The sequence below is a fragment of the Oryctolagus cuniculus genome, chromosome 3, assembly GCF_964237555.1.
Source record: "Oryctolagus cuniculus chromosome 3, mOryCun1.1, whole genome shotgun sequence".
NCBI lineage: Eukaryota > Metazoa > Chordata > Mammalia > Lagomorpha > Leporidae > Oryctolagus > Oryctolagus cuniculus.
In genome coordinates, this window is record NC_091434.1 from 75,473,508 (window position 1) to 75,492,858 (window position 19,351).

Below are 19,351 nucleotides of genomic sequence, written 5' to 3' on the forward strand. Positions count from 1 at the left end.
GGAAGAACTGGGAAAATACCGGAGAGAGAGACTAGCAAACAGCCTAGGGAAAAGCCGGACGAGAAAGGTGCCGGAAGAAGCTATTGAAAGCCTAGGCATAGACTCAGATACGGACTACGGGGGGAAGCTGGGAGAAATCTCTAAGGTCGAAAGCGAAAGTGAAAGCTAGAACAAACAGACTCGGATGCGGACTGTGGGGAGAGGCCAGGAGAAATGAGGGAGGAGTATTGTTGGAGGAAAGCTTGGGGAAACATACCGGGTAGAGAAAAATGTTAGGGAAATTGAAGCCGTGGGGGGCAGGCCGAGGCGGAGACGAAAGCCACTTTGGGATTCTCAAGTTAGCCCGGGAATAAGGGGCGAAAAGTTAAAACCAGAAGCGGAAACGTAAGCCAGGTTGGGATCCGTCTGATTAGCCCGGGGAGCAAAGGACGGGAAGCCAGATCGTGGGGCGGAAACGTGAGCTGGGTTGAATTCGCCAGGCTAGCCCGGGGAACTTAGATTGAATGCTAGTGGCGGAGACGTAAGCTACGCTGTGTGACTCGCGGAGGCTGCCGCACGCAGAGAGAGCGTGCGGGGCACAAGTAGATAGGGAACGCTGGGCTAGTGCGAGACCGCGGAGTGTGCGCGCGAAGCCGAGCTGCGCAGAGCCGCGAAGCCGCGCAGATAAGAGAAGCGGGCTGAAGCGGCTCAGCCGGGAAGCCGCCGAGAAGCAGCCTCGGGGCGGGCGCCGGGAAGCCACGGGGATAAGAGAAACAGAAGTTTAGAAGTAAAATGAGAGCGGGAAGCCGCGGGGATAAGAGAAACAGAAGTTTAGAAGTAAAGTAAGAGAAATAGGAATGTTGGTAGATAGAAGTAAAATAGGAGAGATAGGAATGCCCGGAGATAGAGAAATAGAGAAGTAAGGCCTCCCCACAGCACGGCAATGAGAGGCTTGGATTCGGTCTGCCTGATTAGTGAGGCGATGAGCACCTGTGGGCGGCTAGCAGCTTATGCACCGCAGGTCACCGAAGACGGGCACGTTATTAACATCAATAGTCTCTCCACAATACCACGATGAGAAGGCTTGGATTCGGTCTGCCTGATTAGGGCGATAAGCACCAGCAGGCAGCTCGACCAGAGTATGCGCTGCAGGTCACCGAAGATAGGCACGAATCAACACCAATAAGCCTCCCCACAATATGGTGCTGAGAAGGCTTGGATTCGGTTTGCCTGATAGGGCTTGTAAGCACCTGCAGGCAGAGCAGAGCATGCGCTGCGGGGCACCGAACACAGGCACACATCAGCGCCTAAAAACCTCCTCACAACATGGTGAAGAGAGGACCCGGATTCGGTTTGCCTGATTTATAGGACTTGTAAGAACCTGTGGCAACTCTAGCAAGCAGAGCAGAGTGTGTGCCACGGGGCACAGAAGACAGGCGCATATCAACGCCAAAAAATAAAAAGAAAGGGGGATCTGTGGGGAGCAACTCGGACTAGACTAAGTTACTGGAATTAAGACTTATTCTATGCATCTGCTCTCCCACAATATGGCGCTGGGAGAGAAGAAAACAGCTTCTACACAGCTGCCTCCAGTTCAGCCAATAAACTGTAGGACTTGCTCCTGATTGGAGAGCAGCGTACTCGGCATGTGGGCAGCCGAGTTAGGAATGGCGGAGGAGGACTATAAAGGAGGAGAGAGAGAACATGCACCAGGAACATCTAAGGGAAACATCTAAGGGGAACACCTGTGCAGCCCCCGAGAGAGCCGGCCGGCGGAGTGCTGCTCCCCTGCGGAAGTGGGGAATGTGGCCAGGGGGAACTGCCCTTCCACGGAGGTGGAAGGGACAGTAGCCAACCCGGGAAGAACCAGCAGCAAACCCGGGGAGGGCTGAGCAGACGAAAGAACAGCGCAGGGTCCTGTGTCGTTCCTCCACGAAGAGGGGGAGCGACAGATTTCCTCTTTTGAAAAATGTCTATTGAGGTCCTTGGCCCATCTCTTAAGTGGGTTGTTGGTTTTGTTTTTGTGGAGTTTCTTGATCTCTTTGTAGATTCTGGTTATTAACCCTTTATCTGTTGCATAGTTTGCAAATATTTTTTCCCATTCTGTCGGTTGTCTCTTCACTCTCCTGACTGTTTCTTTTGCAGTACAGAAACTTCTCAATTTGATGCAATCCCAATAGTTGATTTTGGCTTTGACTGCCTGTGCCTCCCAGGTCTTTTCCAGAAATTCTTTGCCTGTGCCAATATCTTGAAGGGTTTCTCCAATGTTATCTAATAATTTGATGGTGTCAGGTCGTAGATTTTGGTCTTTAATCCATGTTGAGTGGATTTTTGTGTAAGGTGAAGGTGGGGGTCTTGCTTCATGATTCTGCACGTGGAAATCCAATTTTCCCAGCACCATTTATTGAATAGACTGTCCTTGCTCCAGGAATTGGTTTTAGATCCTTGATCAAATATAAGTTGGCTGTAGATGTTTGGATTGATTTCTGGTGTTTCAAGTCTGTTCCATTGGTCTATCCATCTGTTTCTGTACCAGTACCATGCTGTTTTGATTACAACTGCCCTGTAGTATGTCCTGAAATCTGGTATTGTGATGCCTCCGGCTTTGTTTTTGTTGTACAAGATTGCTTTAGCTATTCGAGGTCTCTTGTGCCTCCATATAAATTTCAGCACCATTTTTTCCAGATCTGAGAAGAAGGTCTTCGGTATCTTGATTGGTATTGCATTGAATCTATAAATTGCTTTTGGGAGAATGCACATTTTGATGATATTGATTCTTCCAATCCATGAGCATGGAAGATTTTTCCATTTCTTGGTATCCTCTTCTATTTCTTTCTTTAAGGTTTTGTAATTTTCATCGTAGAGATCTTTAACGTCCTTGGTTAAGTTTATTCCAAGGTATTTGATTGTTTTTGTAGCTATTGTGAATGGGATTGATCTTAGAAGTTCTTCCTCAGCCATGGCATTGTCTGTGTATACAAAGGCTGTTGATTTTTGTGCATTGATTTTATACCCTGCTACTTTGCCAAACTCTTCTATGAGTTCCAATAGTCTCTTAGTAGAGTTCTTTGGGTCCCCTAAATAAATAATCATGTCATCTGCAAAGAGGGATAGTTTGAGTTCTTCCTTCCCAATTTGTATCCCTTTAATTTCTTTTTCTTGCCTAATGGCTCTGGCTAGAACCTCCAGAACTATATTGAATAGCAGTGGTGAGAGTGGACATCCCTGTCTGGTACCAGATCTCAGTGGAAATGCTTCCTACTTTTCCCCATTCAATAGGATGTTGGCTGTGGGTTTTTCATAGATTGCTTTGATTGTATTGAGGAATGTTCCTTTCAAACCCAGTTTGCTTAGAGTTTTCATCATGAACGGGTGTTGTATTTTATCAAATGCTTTCTCGGCATCTATTGAGATAATCATATGGTTTTTCTTCTGCAGTCTGTTAATGTGGTGTATCACATTGATTGTCTTGCGCACATTAAACCATCCCTGCATACCAGGGATAAATCCCACTTGGTCTGGGTGGATGATCTTTCTGATGTATTGTTGCATTCTATTGGCGAGAATTTTATTGAGGATTTTTGCATCTATGTTCATCAGGGATATTGGTCTGTAATTCTCTTTCTCTGCTGCATCTTTTTCAAGTTTGGGAATTAAGGTGATGCTGGCTTCATAGAAAGAATTTGGGAGGATTCCCTCTTCTTCGATTGTTCTGAATAGTTTGAGAAGAATTGGAGTTAGTTCTTCTTTAAACGTCTGGTAGAATTCAGCAGTGAATCCATCTGGTCCTGGGCTTTTCTTTGTTGGGAGGGCCTTTATTACTGTTTCAATTTCTGTCTCAGTTATGGGTCTGTTTAGGTTTTCGATGTCTTCCTGGTTCAATTTAGGTAGGTTGCATGTGTCCAGGAATCTATCCATTTCTGATAGGTTTCCCTGTTTGCTGGCATACAAGTCCTTGTAGGAATTTCTGATGATTCTTTTTATTTCTGTGGTGTCTGTTGTTACATTTCCTTTTTCATCTCTGATTTTATTGATTTGGGTCTTTTCTCTTCTTTTTTTAGTTAGTTGGGCCAATGGGGTGTCAATTTTGTTTATTTTTTCAAAAAACCAGCTTCTCGTTTGGCTGATTTTTTGTAATGTTTTTCTTGATTCAATCCTGTTGATTTCTTCTCTGATTTTAATTATTTCTCTTCTCCTACTGATTTGGGTCTGGTTTGCTGTAGGTTTTCTAGATCCTTGAGGTGAATTGAAAGCTCATCTATTTGGTGCCTTTCCAATTTCTTGATGTAGGCACCTATTGATATAAACTTTCCTCTTAACACTGCTTTTGCTGCGTCCCATAAGTTTTGGTATGTTGTGCTGTTATCCTCATTTACTTCCAGAAAGTTTTTGATTTCTCTTTTGATTTCTTCTGTGACCCACTGTTCATTCAGGAGCATGTTGTTCAATCTCCATGTATTTGCATATGCTCTAGGGATTCCTGAGTTGCTAATTTCCAACTTCATTCCTTTATGGTCTGAGAAGCTGCATGGTATGATTCTAATTCTTTTGAATTTGCTGAGACTTGCTTTATGGCCTAGTATGTGGTCAATCCTAGAGAAGGTTCCATGTACTGCTGAGAAGAATGTAAAATCTTTAGCTGTATGAATGAAAGTTCTGTATATATCTGTTAGATCCATTTGGACTATAGTGTTGTTTAAATCTACTGTATCCTTGTTGATCTTCGGTCCTATTGATCTGTCTATATCTCAGAGTGGAGTATTGAAGTCCCCCAGTACTATTGTATTGGGGTCTAAGTCTCCCTTTAAGTCCGTTAATAAATCTTTTAGATAAACTGGTGCCCTGTAGTTAGGTGCATATACATTGATAATTGTTATATCTTCTTGTTGTATTGATCCCTTAATCATTATATAGTGTCCCTCTTTGTCTCTCTTAACAGTGTTTGTGGTAAAGTTTATGTTGTCCGATATTAACATGGCTACGCCCGCTCTTTTTTCATTTCTGTTGGCATGGTATATCTTTTTCCAGCCTTTCACTTTCAGTCTGTATGGATCTTTGTTGGAAAGATGTGTTTCTTGTAAGCAGCAAATAGATGGGTTTTGTTCCTTTACCCAATCAGCCAATCGGTGTCTTTTAACTGGACAGTTCAGGCCATTCACGTTCAATGTGACTAATGATAAGTGGTAACTTTGCCCTGCCATTTGCCAAAGATAATTTCTAATATATGCTTTGAATTCCCTGTGATCTTTTGCTGTGAGGTTTCCTTCCTTTACCTTCTTTCATATTGATGACCATGTTTCTGTGTTTCTGTGTGTAACACGTCTTTAAGCATCTTTTGCAGGGCTGGACGAGTGGCAACAAATTCTTTCAATTTCTGTTTGCTATGAAAAGTCTTTATTTCACCTTCATTCACAAATGATAGCTTTGCAGGATATAATATTCTGGGCTGGCAGTTGTTCTCTCTTAGTACCTGGGCTATATCTCGCCATTCCCTCCTAGCTTGTAGAGTTTCTGATGAGAAGTCAGCTGTGAGTCTGATTGGAGATCCTCTGAGAGTAATCTGACATTTCTCTCTTGCACATTTTAGGATCTTTTCTTTATGTTTCACTGTGGAGAGTTTAATTACAATGTGTCGTGGTGAGGATCTCTTTTGGTCATGTTTATTAGGGGTTCTGTGAGCTTCCTGTACTAGGATTTCTCTGTCCTTCTCCAAACCTGGGAAATTTTCTGCTAATATCTCACTAAAAAAGCCTTCTAATCCTTTCTCCCTCTCCATGCCTTCAGGAACTCCTAGAACCCGAATGTTGGGTTTTTTAATAGTATCCTGTAGATTCCCAACAATATTTTTTAGATTTCTAATTTCCTCTTCTTTTCTTTGTTCTGACTGTATCCTTTCCTGTTCTCTGTCTTTTAAGTCCGATATTCTCTCTTCTGCTTCACCTATTCTGTTTGTAAGGCTCTCTATTGTGTTTTTCATTTGATCTATTGAATTCTTCACTTCAGTCACTATCACAGTTTCCTGTTGTACTAGTTGTTTTGTTTCATTTTGATTCCTCCTTAATATTTCATTTTCACGAGAGAGATTTTCTATCTTGTCCATTAAGGATTTCTGTAGTTCAAGAATTTGTTTTTGAGAACTTCTTAATGTTCTTATCAATTTTTTGAGATCTGCTTCTTGCATTTCTTCTATGTCATCATCTTCATAATCTTGAATTAGGGTGTCTGTTTCATTTGAGGGTGTCATGGTGACTTCCTTGTTTTTATTACCTCGGTTTTTGCGTTTGTTATTTGGCATATTGGAGATATTTGGTTTCTTCACTGTGGTGCTTTTTCTTGTTATACTATGACTCTAGATTAAGTGGACTATCTGTTTTTGATGGAGCCTTAGGGCTTGAGATGGGTGTGGCCTGAGAGCTCTGTTTGGTGTGCCAAAGGTGACACTCCCAGTTTAGGCGTGGTAAATCTCTCTCTCTCTCTTTCTTTTTTTGATTCAAAAGGGAAGTAATTCTGCACAGCTGAACGAAGTTGGAGGTAGTTAGCAGGCAAATGATATACCCACAGGAGCCAGAGATTGGAAGCTGTTTCCCAAGGACCACACAGGGAATCTGTTCTGCCCTCAGAGTGGGCTCAAATTCTCCTTCAGTCTCCCACTGGGTTGCCAAAGTTACGGAATTGTAGCGTCTCTGGAGAGTACTCACGTGAATTCTGTGAGTTCTCTCCCCCACCGTCTCTCTTTTTTCGCAGTCTCAGTTCAGTAGCACCACAAATTTATTAGGTCCTAATCTCCTGTTAATTCGCCCCGCCCAGAGTCAGGTTTTTCTGCTAGGCTCAGGGCCAGTGCAGACCTGAGGTCGCTCTGCTTATGACGTATGTCCAAGATGGCGCCTGCTTTTTGTCTTGCTCGCCCTTGAGAGGTGAGCGGAGAGAGAGAAACCTGTGTCCGTACCAGTCACCTTTTTTTTTCTCTCTCTCTCTCTCTCTCTTCCAGTTAGCCTGGTGAACTCCCCCCCCGGGGGGGGTCGTTCCCTCTAGTCTCCTCTCTCCGCTTGCCTGCCGGTGTCTCGGGCTATTGAGGTTCGGCTCACCTCGCGTTCCAGCGCTGGTGTGTTGAGTCTGCTGCTGGTGTCCCGAACTGTGGGCTCCCACGCTCTCCACGCAGGTCCGCTGTGAATCACGCGTTCCGGAAGAGTTTTTTCTGCTGTTTCCTCCCCTACTCTTCCTTGAACCTGCAGTATCTCCACTTTTATTAAACTATCTCTCCCCGGACTATCAGTGTGCTCCCTTCCTATTCCGCCATCTTGCCCGAAAGCCTCCGATGTCTTCTCAAAGTCCCTCCGTGGTCGCCAAAAATGTTACCGGTGAAATTGCAGGGTTCTTGACTTCGTGCAAGAAAGAATTCCGACGTGAGACAGAGAGTAGTGGGAGGTAAAATAGCAAGGTTTATTAGGGAAGGGACATCCATAAGGATGGATGGGCACCTCTCCAGACAGGACCTGAGAGATAGTGCGCAGTCACTCGGACTTGGGGGGGGTGTGAGGTTACATGGTTGAGTAGAGAGAGTACACCTGGCCAGACCAGGCTGGCGGCTCAGCAGAGAGGCAGAGGGCTGAGCGCTGACTTTTATTTTGATTCAGATAAACAGGCAGCCAATGAAAAGCTTCAAGCAGAGAAGTAACTGGCATATACCATGAAGGATATGCAATTAGCAGTCATTAAAAATCATTTGTGGGTGAAAAGACTATCTCCAATTTACAATGCTTCATTTTAGGATCTTTTTGACTTTACAATGGTGCAAAATTTATGTGCTTTCAGTAGAAGCCATACATTGAATTTTAAATTTAGATTTTTTTTCTTGGGCTGGCAATTTGCAGTATCACACACTTCCGTGCTGCCAGCCAGTTGTCAGTCCACTTTGGGATCATGTGAGAAAACAGATGATCCTTCCCAGTGCATTCTGTTGCTAAGCTGTGATATCTAGGAAGTTGTTTGTATTAAATGCATTTCCAGCTTAAAGTTATCATTGTAAGCTATGGAGCTTCTGTACACAGCAAATTTAATTTAATACAATACTTAGCATTTGTGTGGGTGGTGACAGTCTAAGGAATGGTAGAGTTCTTTGTGGTATGATTTTGTTATTTTCAGTATCTGTTGTTTAGATAGATTCCAGGGAGAATATAATATTAAAAAATTATCTATAATCTCTTCTATTATTGTCAATGATTTAAAAGCTTAAATACTAACATTTTAACATTGTAGCATCTTTGTGTGTTTCTTATACTTTTAATTATCTGAGAATATAATCTTAAACTGAGTTCAGATATGTGTTTCAGTTTTACTCTAGATTTTTTGAGACCTAGTACTCATTGTTTAAAAAAGATTTATTTATTCATTTGAAAGGTGGAGTTAGACAGAGAGAGGAAGAGACAGAGAAATCTTCCATCCACTTGTTCACTCCCCAAATGGCTGTAACAGCAAGGGCTAGGCCAGGCTGAAGCCAGGAGCCAGGAGCTTCTTCCAGGTCTCCCAGCTGGATGCAGGGGGCCAGGTACTTGGGCCATTCACTGCTGCTTTCCCAGGAGCATCAGCAGGGAGCTGAATCGGAAGTGGAACGGCCAGGACTTGAGCCAGCACCCATGTGGGATGCTGGGGTCGCAGGTGGCAGCTGTGCCAGCCCTAATACTTATTTTTTTTACCTGAGCTATACCAGTATTAACTTATTTCTGAAGAAAATCTAAAAGCTAATTTAAAAAAAATCCTTAATATATGATAAATGTGCTTCATTATCTATTTTAATGAACTAAATTTCACTTTTTTCTGAATATGAAAGAAATACGTTGAAATTGTAAATATAATTAAGAAAATATAGTAATATCTGAATCATCACTCAAAATAGCCAGTTAAGTCCTTACATATGACTTACCAGTATGTCAGTAAAAATTGTTCTGTACATTTACATAGTTACTTAGAGTGACTAAAATTTTATTAAATAAATTTGCTATAATTTAGCTATTCTGTGGACATTTCGGGTTATTTTCTATTACATATAAACAATGCTGCAGCATTATCTATATGCTTCTTTGTGATTTCTCCAATTATTTCCTTAAAATAATTCCTAGACGTGAAAATGTTGAGACAGAGGGAGTAGTTTGAACTTACTTTGCTTGTTCTTTGACTTGTATCTTCTTGTAACTTGAAAATAATTTTTAAATACATGCAGTATCTCTAAAATCTTCCAAGTTTTAGATGCTACTTGAAAATAAACTGACAATGTTTTATTCCAGAAAGATGATTTTTCTATTTTAAAAAGAAACATCATTTGATTGTCTTGTGATTCTTTTGGAAGATATTAAAACTTACTGTGTTTTTTCTCATAATAAAAGTGATAACTGTTTTTTAGTGGAACATTCATGGAATATTAAAGCTAATATTCCACATACTCTGACTGTGAGAACCTTAATATATAAGATCACAATTTTGATGCAACTTTTTGTTTCCTCCCATTAGGCCCAGTGCCTTGAGATGCGTCAGAAGTATTCAAGTGCCCTGGAGACTGTGAACCAGATAATTGTGAACTTTCCGAGTTTCCTTCCCGCTTTCATAAAGAAAATGAAGCTACAACTAGCATTGCAGGATTGGGACCTGACAGTTGAAACAGCACAAAGGTCAAGTAAAAAAAAAAAAAAAAAAAAATTTATCCTCATGTTAACTTTGAGAAAAATGGAAATTTTTTTGTTACAAGTTTTTAAAAAAATCAAAATAGAAACTGATTTTTCCAAATAGCCTAGAATTGAGGAAACAAAGTTATATTGCTTTAAAAACTAAATTTATTGGTTTACATAAGTATATGGGTACATTTTCTAGGACATTCTTTTTTTAGTTCAGTTTTTTTTAAAACATTTTATTTATTTGTTTCAGAGAGAGAGAGAGAGAAAGAGAGAAGAGAGAGGGAAAATTCTTCCATTTGCTGGTTCACTCCCAAAATGGTGGTAATGGCCAGGGCTGGGCTATGCCGAAGCCAGGAGCTTCTTGTGGGTCTCCTAAGTGGGTGCAGGGACCAAAGCACTTGGGCCATCTTCCACTGCTTTCCCAGGTGCATTACCAAGGAACTGGATCAGAAATGGAGCAGCAGGGACTTGAATTGCTGCCCCCATGGGATATCGGCATTACAGGCGGTGGCTTAACCCATTACATCTAGCACCAGTCCCTAGGGCAGATGTTCTTTTAAGCAAACACCACTAGCCCCAGTGTTGATAGATTTTCTTCTGAAGTGCGAAGTCATTGGAGAGTTTGACCAAAGGAGTGCCACAATCTGAAATACAGACTTACAGAGTTACTTTTTTATGTAGAGAATTGAGTGGGGAAGGGGCAAGAGCAGAAGCAGGGAGATCATCTTGTCAACCACTGCCATCATCTAAGAGAAGTGCCAGTGGCAGGCACCCAGATAGTTGGTTGTGGAGGAAGTGCTTTGAGAAGTGATGGGAATCTTAATGTATTTTGACTAGAAAGATGAAAGAAAGAGTAGCTGAGGATAATTCCCAGGTTTTTGGCCTGAACAACTGAAATAAGAACAATAATAAATTGTTAGAATTCTCTCTTAGTGGCCCAGGGAGACCACAGGAGCTGAAGGTCCAGGGGAGCAGGTCAGGAATTCACTTTTGGGGGCCGGCACTATGACGTGGTGGGTCAGGCTGCCACATGAAGTGCTGGAATCCCATGTAGGCGCCAGTTTCAGTCCTGGCTGCTGCACCTCTGATCAGCTCTCTATTATGGCCTGGGAAAGCAGTGGAAGATGACCCAAGTCCTTGGGCCCCTGCACCCCCGTGGGAGACCTGGAAGAAGCTTCTGGCTCCTGGCATCAGATCAGCCCAGCTCCAGCCATTGCAGCCAACTTGGAAATGAACTGGTAGATGGAAGAATTTTCTCTGTCTTCCTCTGCCTCTCTGTAACTCTGCCTTTCAAATAAATAAATAAATCTTTTTTAAAAAAAGTTCAGTTTTAGACATAATAATTTTGAGGTTTAGAAATAAGTTTAACAGGCCGGTGCCGCGGCTCACTAGGTTAATCCTCCGCCTGCGGTGCTGTTACCCGGGTTCTAGTCCTGGTCGGGGCACTGGATTGTGTCCCAGTTGCTCCTCTTCCTGTCCAGCTCTCTGCTGTGGCCCGGGAGGGCAGTGGAGGATGGCCCAGGTCCTTGGTCCCTGCACCCACATGGGAGACCAGGAGAAAACACCTGGCTCCTGGCTTTGGATCAGCGCAACGCGCCAGCCAAAGTGCGCCGGCTATAGCAGCCACTTGGGGGGTGAACCAACGGAAAAAGGAAGACCTTTCTCCCTGTCTCTTTCCTCTTACTGTCTAACTCTGTCTGTCCAAAAAAAAAGAAATAAGTGTAACAAAGAATGTATGAGTTGGATGTCTGAATATGGTGTTCTGGAGAGAAGTATTTTTTAACAAACACAGATGCCATTTAAAACCATCATACTGATTGATAATAAATTTCTTAGAGTCATCAATCAATACTTTCTGACTGATAAATGAGTTCAAGTCACTTAAAGAACACTAAAAAACCAAGAAGTAAGTTTCATAAATAGTGAAATAGAGCTGGTAATGTAAATATTAGGTACGATCCTTTCAAGATACAAGTGAACCATTGACTGATGATTAGATAAGAAAATGTGATATATGTATGCAATAGAATATTATTTATACTTAAAAAAGAGTGAAATCCTGACATTTGCAATAAAATGCATGCAACTGGAGATCATTAAGCTAAATCAAATAAGCCTAACCCAAAAAGACAAATACCAAGTTTTCTCTGAGTTGTGGTAGTATTGAGTTTAAAACTGAGAGGGTGTCATATAATTTGGTATGTAGTTAAAAATATTGCATCACTGAAATATACCATGCAAATGACAATATGCTCATGTTTCCTACATTGAATAAAACAAGAAATGGAGAGAGGGAGATTAGTGAGGCATTTTGGTGTACTAGTAATGTTTTGTTCTTAATTGGAGTGTTGGTTATGATTGTGATCAGAAGACAAAAATGCATTTATCTGTATACTTATGTGCATTTCTTGGTATGTATACTGTATTTCAAAAAATAGTTTTAAAAAAGAAACAGGTGAAGCATAAACTGCATGGGAAGTCAGCTTCACTTCAGTTTGCATTAAGCTTTCTAATCATCACATCTTCATGGTAAAATGACTGGCAAGATTTCTCAGCTTTATCCATGTCTGACAAAATATTAATGGCCATCTTAGGGCCTAATATCATAGCAGCATCTTTGTTAACATCTTCTATAATTTCTGTTAAGATTTTTCATTAACAGCTTTCCATTTTTATAGTTTCTACATTTGCATAGGAAATAAAATAGATTATTGCTTCAGCTTTTCCTTCTTGCCTCCCAAAGTAACCTAACCTTTTAATTGTATGAATTCCAGACACATAAAAGCAGACAGGGTAGCATCATGAAGCATCCTTTTTCTATTCCCTGTAACATGGACAAACCTCTATATGCCTTCCTCCTTTAATTTTCAATATTCTATATTTTTTCATAGAAATATTAATATTACAAAAATAGAATAAATCTTTTTTGAGGTGTAATGAGAATATCATTATCACATTTAATAACTTAAAAGTATTAGTGTTTGACTAAGTGGTTAAGATGCTGGTTAAGAAACCCACATTGGGGCCAGCGCTCTGGTACACTAAGTTAAACCAGGGCCTGCAGTGCCGACATGCCATATGAGTGTGGGTTGAAGTCCCAGCTGCTCCAAATTTGATCCAGCTCCCTGCTAATGTGCCTGGGGAAGCAGCAGAGGATGGCCCAAGTCCTTTGGCCCCTGTACCAACTTAGGAGACCCAAGGGAGTCTACTGATTCCTTGCTTCTGCCTGGCCCAGCCCTAATTGTTGCAACCTTTTGGGGAGTGAACTAGCAGATAGAAGATCTCTCTCTCTCTCAGTCTCCTTCTCTCTCTGTGATTCTGCCTTCAAATAAATAAGTAAACAAACAAATAAATAAATATTTAAAAAAAAGAACAAAAAGTCCAATAAAAACTTCAGTCTTTTATTTTTGAGTTTAAAAAAAAGGGGGGGGGGGCACGCTGTGGCTCACTTGGTTAATCCCCCGCCTGCAGCAGTGGCTTCCCATATGGGCGCCGGGTTCTAGTCCCGGTTGCTCCTCTTCCTCTGCTGTGGCCCGGGGAAGGCAGTGGAGGATGGCCCAGGTGCTTGGGCCCCTGCACCTGCATGGGAGACCAGGAGGAAGCACCTGGCTCCTGGCTTCGGATTGGCTGGCCATAGCTGCCATTTGGGGGGTGAACCAACGGAAGGAAGACCTTTCTCTCTGTCTCTCTCTCTCACTGTCTAACTCTATCAAAAAAAAAAAAAAAAAAAAAAAAAAGGTTTACTAGCATCCTTCAGTGGTATTAATGGTATGTGTTTCTTTGATTTTATGACTTAATCAAAACTTGAGCACTTAAAGCAATTTCAGTTATTATAATTGTTAAAATTGTCTTATCTTTGGCCATTAGAAGTTTCTTTGTATTAGTTCTTAAGTCCATTTGACATGATCCTAGTAGTCTTTGATAGTTATCTTGCTATTTGTTATGATAAGCTATACCTGGCTCATTTTGTGTCTGTACTGCCCCAAGTAGGTATCAGCCATTTATCCAGGGTAATCTAATCTCCTTTAGTGGGAAGTGATATTTAGAGGCCAGACTATGGCTGTAGTAACTTTTTTTTTCTAGGCAATGTGTGTGGTGTTTGTATAATGCATAAAGAAGTATACATTTTGAAGGGGTTAAAATTAAAAATAGATATTATATAATTAAAATTTTTTTACTTAACTGAGTATTTCACTGATATCATTTTACATACACTTAAACAGTTATGTTTAATTTTTTAAAAGACTTCATTTTTAAGCAATTGTAGTTTCATAGCAAAACTGAGAAAACTGCAGAGATTTCCCATATACTCCTTGCTTCCATGCACAGTAGCCTCCCCCCCTTATCAACATCCCCAATACAGGGGTACATTTGTTACACATCTGTAATAACCCCAAGACCATAGTTTACATTAGGCTTTACCCTTGGCGTACATTCTATGAGTTTGGACAATGCATAATGCCATGTATCTGCATTATAGGGTAGTTTCACCACCCTAAACATTCTTTGTTTGCCCTTTTCATCCCTTTCATCCCCCCAGGCTCTTCCAACCACTGATTGTTTTATTGACTATATGATTTTGCCTTTTCTAGAATATCGAATAATACAGGGTGGTACCATATGCAGCCCTTTCAGATTGGCCTCATTGATTTAGCAATATGCAATTAGATTTCCTCCCATGGCTTTCTATGACTTGATAGCTCATTTCTTTTTAATACTGAATACTATTCCATTGCCTGAGTGTACTTATCTATTTACTTAGTGAAAGACATTTTTGGTTGCTTTCAGGTTTCAACATGTGAATAAAGCTTCTAAAAATATCCATGTGCTGCTTTTTAAATAAACATAAGCTTCAGCTCCTTTGAGTTAAATACCAAGGAGCATGGTTGGTGCATTGTATGGTAACAGTATATTTAGCTTTGTAAGAAATTGTTAAGCTATCTTCCAAAGTGGCTGAACTTGTGCTCCCACCAGCAATGGGAGTTTCTGTTGGCCCATATCCTCACCAGCATTTGGTGTTGCTGGTAGTCTGGATTTGGGCTATTCTAATAAAGATACAGTGTTTTCTCAATATTCCTATCATTTTTATTTCCCTGAAAATGTATAATATGGAGCATCTTTTCATTTCTTAGGATTGTTGAGGTGTCTGTTGACATCTTTGGCCCATTTCTTAATCAGTTGTTTTCTTATTGTTGAGTTTAAAGAGCTCTTTATATATTTTGGATAACAGTTCTTTGTCAGATAGATCTATCTTGTCTTGTTCTCTTTTGACACTGTCTTTCATAGAGCTGGAGTTTCTAATTTTAAATTAAGTCCAGTTTACGAAGTCTTTCTTTCATGCGTCCTGCCTTTTGTGTGATATCTGAAAAACTATTGTCAAACCCTAGGTCATCCAGATTTTCTCTTCTGTTATCGTCCAGGAATTTTATAGTTTTCTGTTAGGTCTGTAATCCATTTTGAGTTAACTTCTGTGAAAGGTGTAAGGTCTGTGTCTAGATCCACTTTTTGCATGTGAGCATCCAATTATGTCAGCACCATTTGTTAAGACCATGTTTTTCACATTATATTACCTTCACTACTTTGTCAAAGATCAGTTGAACGTATTTATGTTTTTATGTTGGTCCATTTCTGGGCTCTCCTATTCCTATGCCATTGATCCATTTGACTTTTTTTTTTTTTTTTAACCAATACCACACTATCTAAATTACTGTAGTGTATGGTAAGTCTTCAGGTCAAGTAATGTAAGTTGTCTGACTTTGTTCTTCACTACTTTTTTTTTTTTTTTTTGAGATCAAAGTGCTTTATTGAGAAGTTGAAGGAGTGGGTGGGGAACTTGAAATCTGACGTCCTCAGCCTGGACCTTGCTACCATCACAGTCCCCAAAAGGAGAGGACTAATATTTTGATAATATTATCTTCTTGCCCACCACTTAAAGTATTTCTCCATTTATTTAGTTTTTCTTCAATTTCTTTTTCAGAGTTTTAAAAGTTTTCCTCACATATATCTTATACGTATTTTCTTAGATTTATCCCTAAGTATTTTAGGGGTTACTAATCTAAATGATATTGTGCTTTTCATTTCAAATGTACTTAAGTGCTAAAATAGAGCAAAACAATTGGTGTTTTACATTAAACTTGTATCCAACAGTCTTGCTATAATCATTTACTAATTCCAGGAGTTTTTTTCAATCCTTATTTATTCTTTTGAATTTTCTAAATGTGCATGTAATCTGTAACAAGAGCAGTTATAGTTTTTCCTTACCACAATTATTGTTAAACAACTGTGTAGCATTCTGTAAGGCAAACATGCAAGCAGTTTATTTGATTTTCCTCATTCTTGTACATTTACAGTATTTCCAATTTTTCACTGTTCATTATATTACAGTGAACTCACACAGACACACACACCTCTGTAGACACCTAGGAGTACTTATGGAGGAAATTTTCCTAAAGGAAGGATTGCTGAGTCAAAGACTCAGCATCAGTATTTGTTGGGATAGGCTATACTGCTATAAAAGTAAGCGTAGCTGTATCATGGTTCAATATAATGGCATCCCTCATCCCCCCACTTCATGTTTTGAGTGAGTGTTAAGAATGGATCAGGCAGCTTTCCTTCACACTATTGTTAAGGGCCATAAGTCCTTTATCTTGCAATTTTGCCATCTCCTAAGACCCATAATGGCATTGGGATTCAGATAGTAGAAGGCAGAAGAAAATATGGAGGAGACATTCCACTTTTCCTAAAATCCTGGTCTAAGAAGAAGTGGCATACATTATTTACCTCACATTGACTACATCTAACTGCAGAGCTGGCTGTGATATGGGCCAGCTATGTGACCAGGGAAATAAGAGAATGGATTTGTTGAGACAGATTCATGGCTTCAGTTGTACACACTCAAAATTCTGATAGATACTACGAAATTGCTCTCTTCGAAGTTACACTAATTTCTACTGCCACTAATTGCTTATTGAATGCCCCTCCCCCATCAACATCAATTCTGGCTATTTTCAGTATGCAATTTTTGTTTTTTAAACAATTTGATAAGATACCTTGTTTTGTTTTACTTTCTTTGATTGTATTGAGAATGAGCATCTTTTTACATGCTAAATGTTACTTTTCTTTTGTATATCCACTTGTCTTACATATTTTTTTAAAAAAAAACTAGGCTTATTTCTAAATTTCTTGTGAGCTTTGATATCTTGTTTCTCTTTTGATTGTTGTCTGGCTCTTCTTTAGTCATTGATCATGAGAATATACTTCTCAAGTTTAAAAAAATAAACCTCTGGCCAGCGCTGCGGCTCACTAGGCTAATACTCCACCTGCGGCGCCAGCACCCCAGGTTCTAGTCCCGGTCGGGGCAATGGATTCTGTCCCGGTTGCCCCTTTTCCAGGCCAGCTCTCTGCTGTGGCCAGGGAGTGCAGTGGAGGATGGCCCAAGTACTTAGGCCCTGCACCCCATGGGAGACCAGGAGAAGCACCTGGCTCCTGGCTTTGGATCAGCGCAGCACACCGGCTGCTGCGGCCACTTGGGGGTGAACCAACGGCAAAGGAAGACCTTTCTCTCTGTCTCTCTCTCTCACTGTCCACTCTGCCTGTCCAAAAAAAAAAAAAAAAAGAAAAGAAACCTTCTAAGAATTTGGTTTGAATTGCATCAAATCTATAGATTACTTGGGGAAAAGGGTTTTAATCTAAAACTGAGCATTATGCATTATTATATCAGCTATTTGGTATATAAGAACCATATATCTTTCCAGTCATTCTTTCTGCCTTTTATTTAGTGATTCTGAAACCAAGCTTGTGCTTCAGGTTTACAGTTACATGAATTATAAATGGATTTTTAAAATTTTATTTATTTATTGGAGAGGCACAGACAGACATAGAACTTTTGCTCCCAATCTCTGATGAACTACCCACAATGGCCAGATTGAGGCTGAACTGAAGACAGGAGCTGGAAACTCCATCCAAGTCTCTCACATTGGCAGCGGCAACCCAATCACCTGAGCCATCACTGCTGCCTCCTAAAGTTTGCATTAGCAGGAAGCTGGAGTCAGGAGCTTGAGCCAGATATCTAACCCAGGCACGTTAATATAAGACACAGACATTTTAATCAGCATCTTAACCACTTGGCCAAAAGTCCACCCTATGAAAAGATTTCTGATTCCTTCAACTCTTGCAAAATACTCAGGAAACTGAGTCTAATTAAATAAAATTTTCAGCTCTGCCTTCTCATCAGTGGTGAGAAGGTACCCTATCAACTTTTCCTCCTAAATTTGACTGGTGCTATGGCATTTCCTTGGCATTTCTTCTTGCCTGTCAAGAGTAACTACTGTTTGCCTCATGCATTCTCTGGAAAAGAGCATTCTCATTGGAACAGATGACTGGAGACTTCACCAGAAGCCAGGAAGCTGATGGAGTAGTGCATAGTAGATTCCTGAGAATGAGGCAGTCACTTTAAAGTAGTTCCCAAAGCATGGTACAACCAATCTAAGTTCTGAAGTCTTCTAAGCAGCTGAAGAATGAAGGCTAGCGCTTTGAAATAACCCAGTAGTCATATCTGGAAAGGGAAAAGGTGGCTTTTAAAGGTTTTTCTGGGAAGATGTACGAACTTAAATGGTTAGAAATTTCTTGTAAATTGAAAAAGTACAATACTTTGTATTTCAGGCATGGAAAGCCAAGACACTCTGGCAAAAAAAAAAAAAAAAAAAAAAAAAAAAAAAAAAAAAAACACCTAAATGAAAATGAAAGATCTCTGTGAGTGAGATCCCAGTGGAAAGAACAGGTCTTCAAAGAAGGAGGTACCTTTCTCTGAAGGAAGGAGAGAACCTCCACTTTGACTATGACCTTGTCTAAACAAGATAAGAGTCGGAGAACTCAAAAGGCTTCCATAGCCTTGGAAACTCATGACTGGAGCATAGGGAGATTACTGATGCCATAAACAGGAGTGTCAATTTGGAAAGTCAACAACAGGAGTCACTGTGCACTTACTCCTCATGTAGGATCTCTGTCCTTAATGTGCTATACATTGAGATTTAATGCTATAACGAGTACTCAAACAGTATATTTCACTTTGTGTTTCTATGGGGGGGCAAACTGTTGAAATCTTTACTTAATGTATACTAAACTGATCTTCTGTTAAAAAAAAAAAAGAGAGAAATTATCAATTCCCAACTTGACTCTCACTGGGATTAAACATGACAATAGGTCTGATCTGATTTCATCATCATTTAAAAAATCATCTATTTTTCACTTTATGTTTCTGTGTGGGAGCAAACTGTTGAAATCTTTACTTAATGTATGCTAAACTGATCTTCTGTATATAAAGAGAATCGAAAATGAATCTTGATGTGAATGGAAGGGGAGAGGGAGTGGGAAAGGGGAGGGTTGCGGGTGGGAGGGACGTTATGGGGGGGGAAGCCATTGTAATCCATAAGCCGTACTTTGGAAATTTATATTCATTAAATAAAAGTTAAAAAAAAAGTATATACTTTTGAAGAATTAGTCTAAGAAGCTAAGGAACATGTTAAGACTTTCTAAAAAATGCAAAAAAGCAATCAAAATGCAAGAAACATCTGGACTTCTCCCAGAAGCCCTTGAATACTTATTTTCCAGTTCTCTCAATGGCATCCTGAGCTGAGCATCTGGGAGCTGACCAAAGTCCTGTCAAGGAGCTCCCAGGGCAGTTGCAGTTCAAATATATTCAACGTTTC

General features: G+C 40.3%; 1 protein-coding gene across 4 annotated transcripts in view; it reads left to right on the top strand.

Annotated features, from left to right (window-relative positions):
* The window catches only part of TTC21B (tetratricopeptide repeat domain 21B), a 112,222-nt gene that overhangs the window by 15,236 nt on the left and 77,635 nt on the right, over nucleotides 1–19,351 (top strand). For all 4 annotated transcript variants that reach the window (XM_070070739.1, XM_002712247.5, XM_017342903.3 and 1 more), the window contains one exon: nucleotides 9,484–9,641. In XM_070070739.1, coding sequence (XP_069926840.1) covers nucleotides 9,484–9,641 — 158 coding nt within the window. The remainder of the gene's footprint in view (nucleotides 1–9,483; nucleotides 9,642–19,351) is intronic.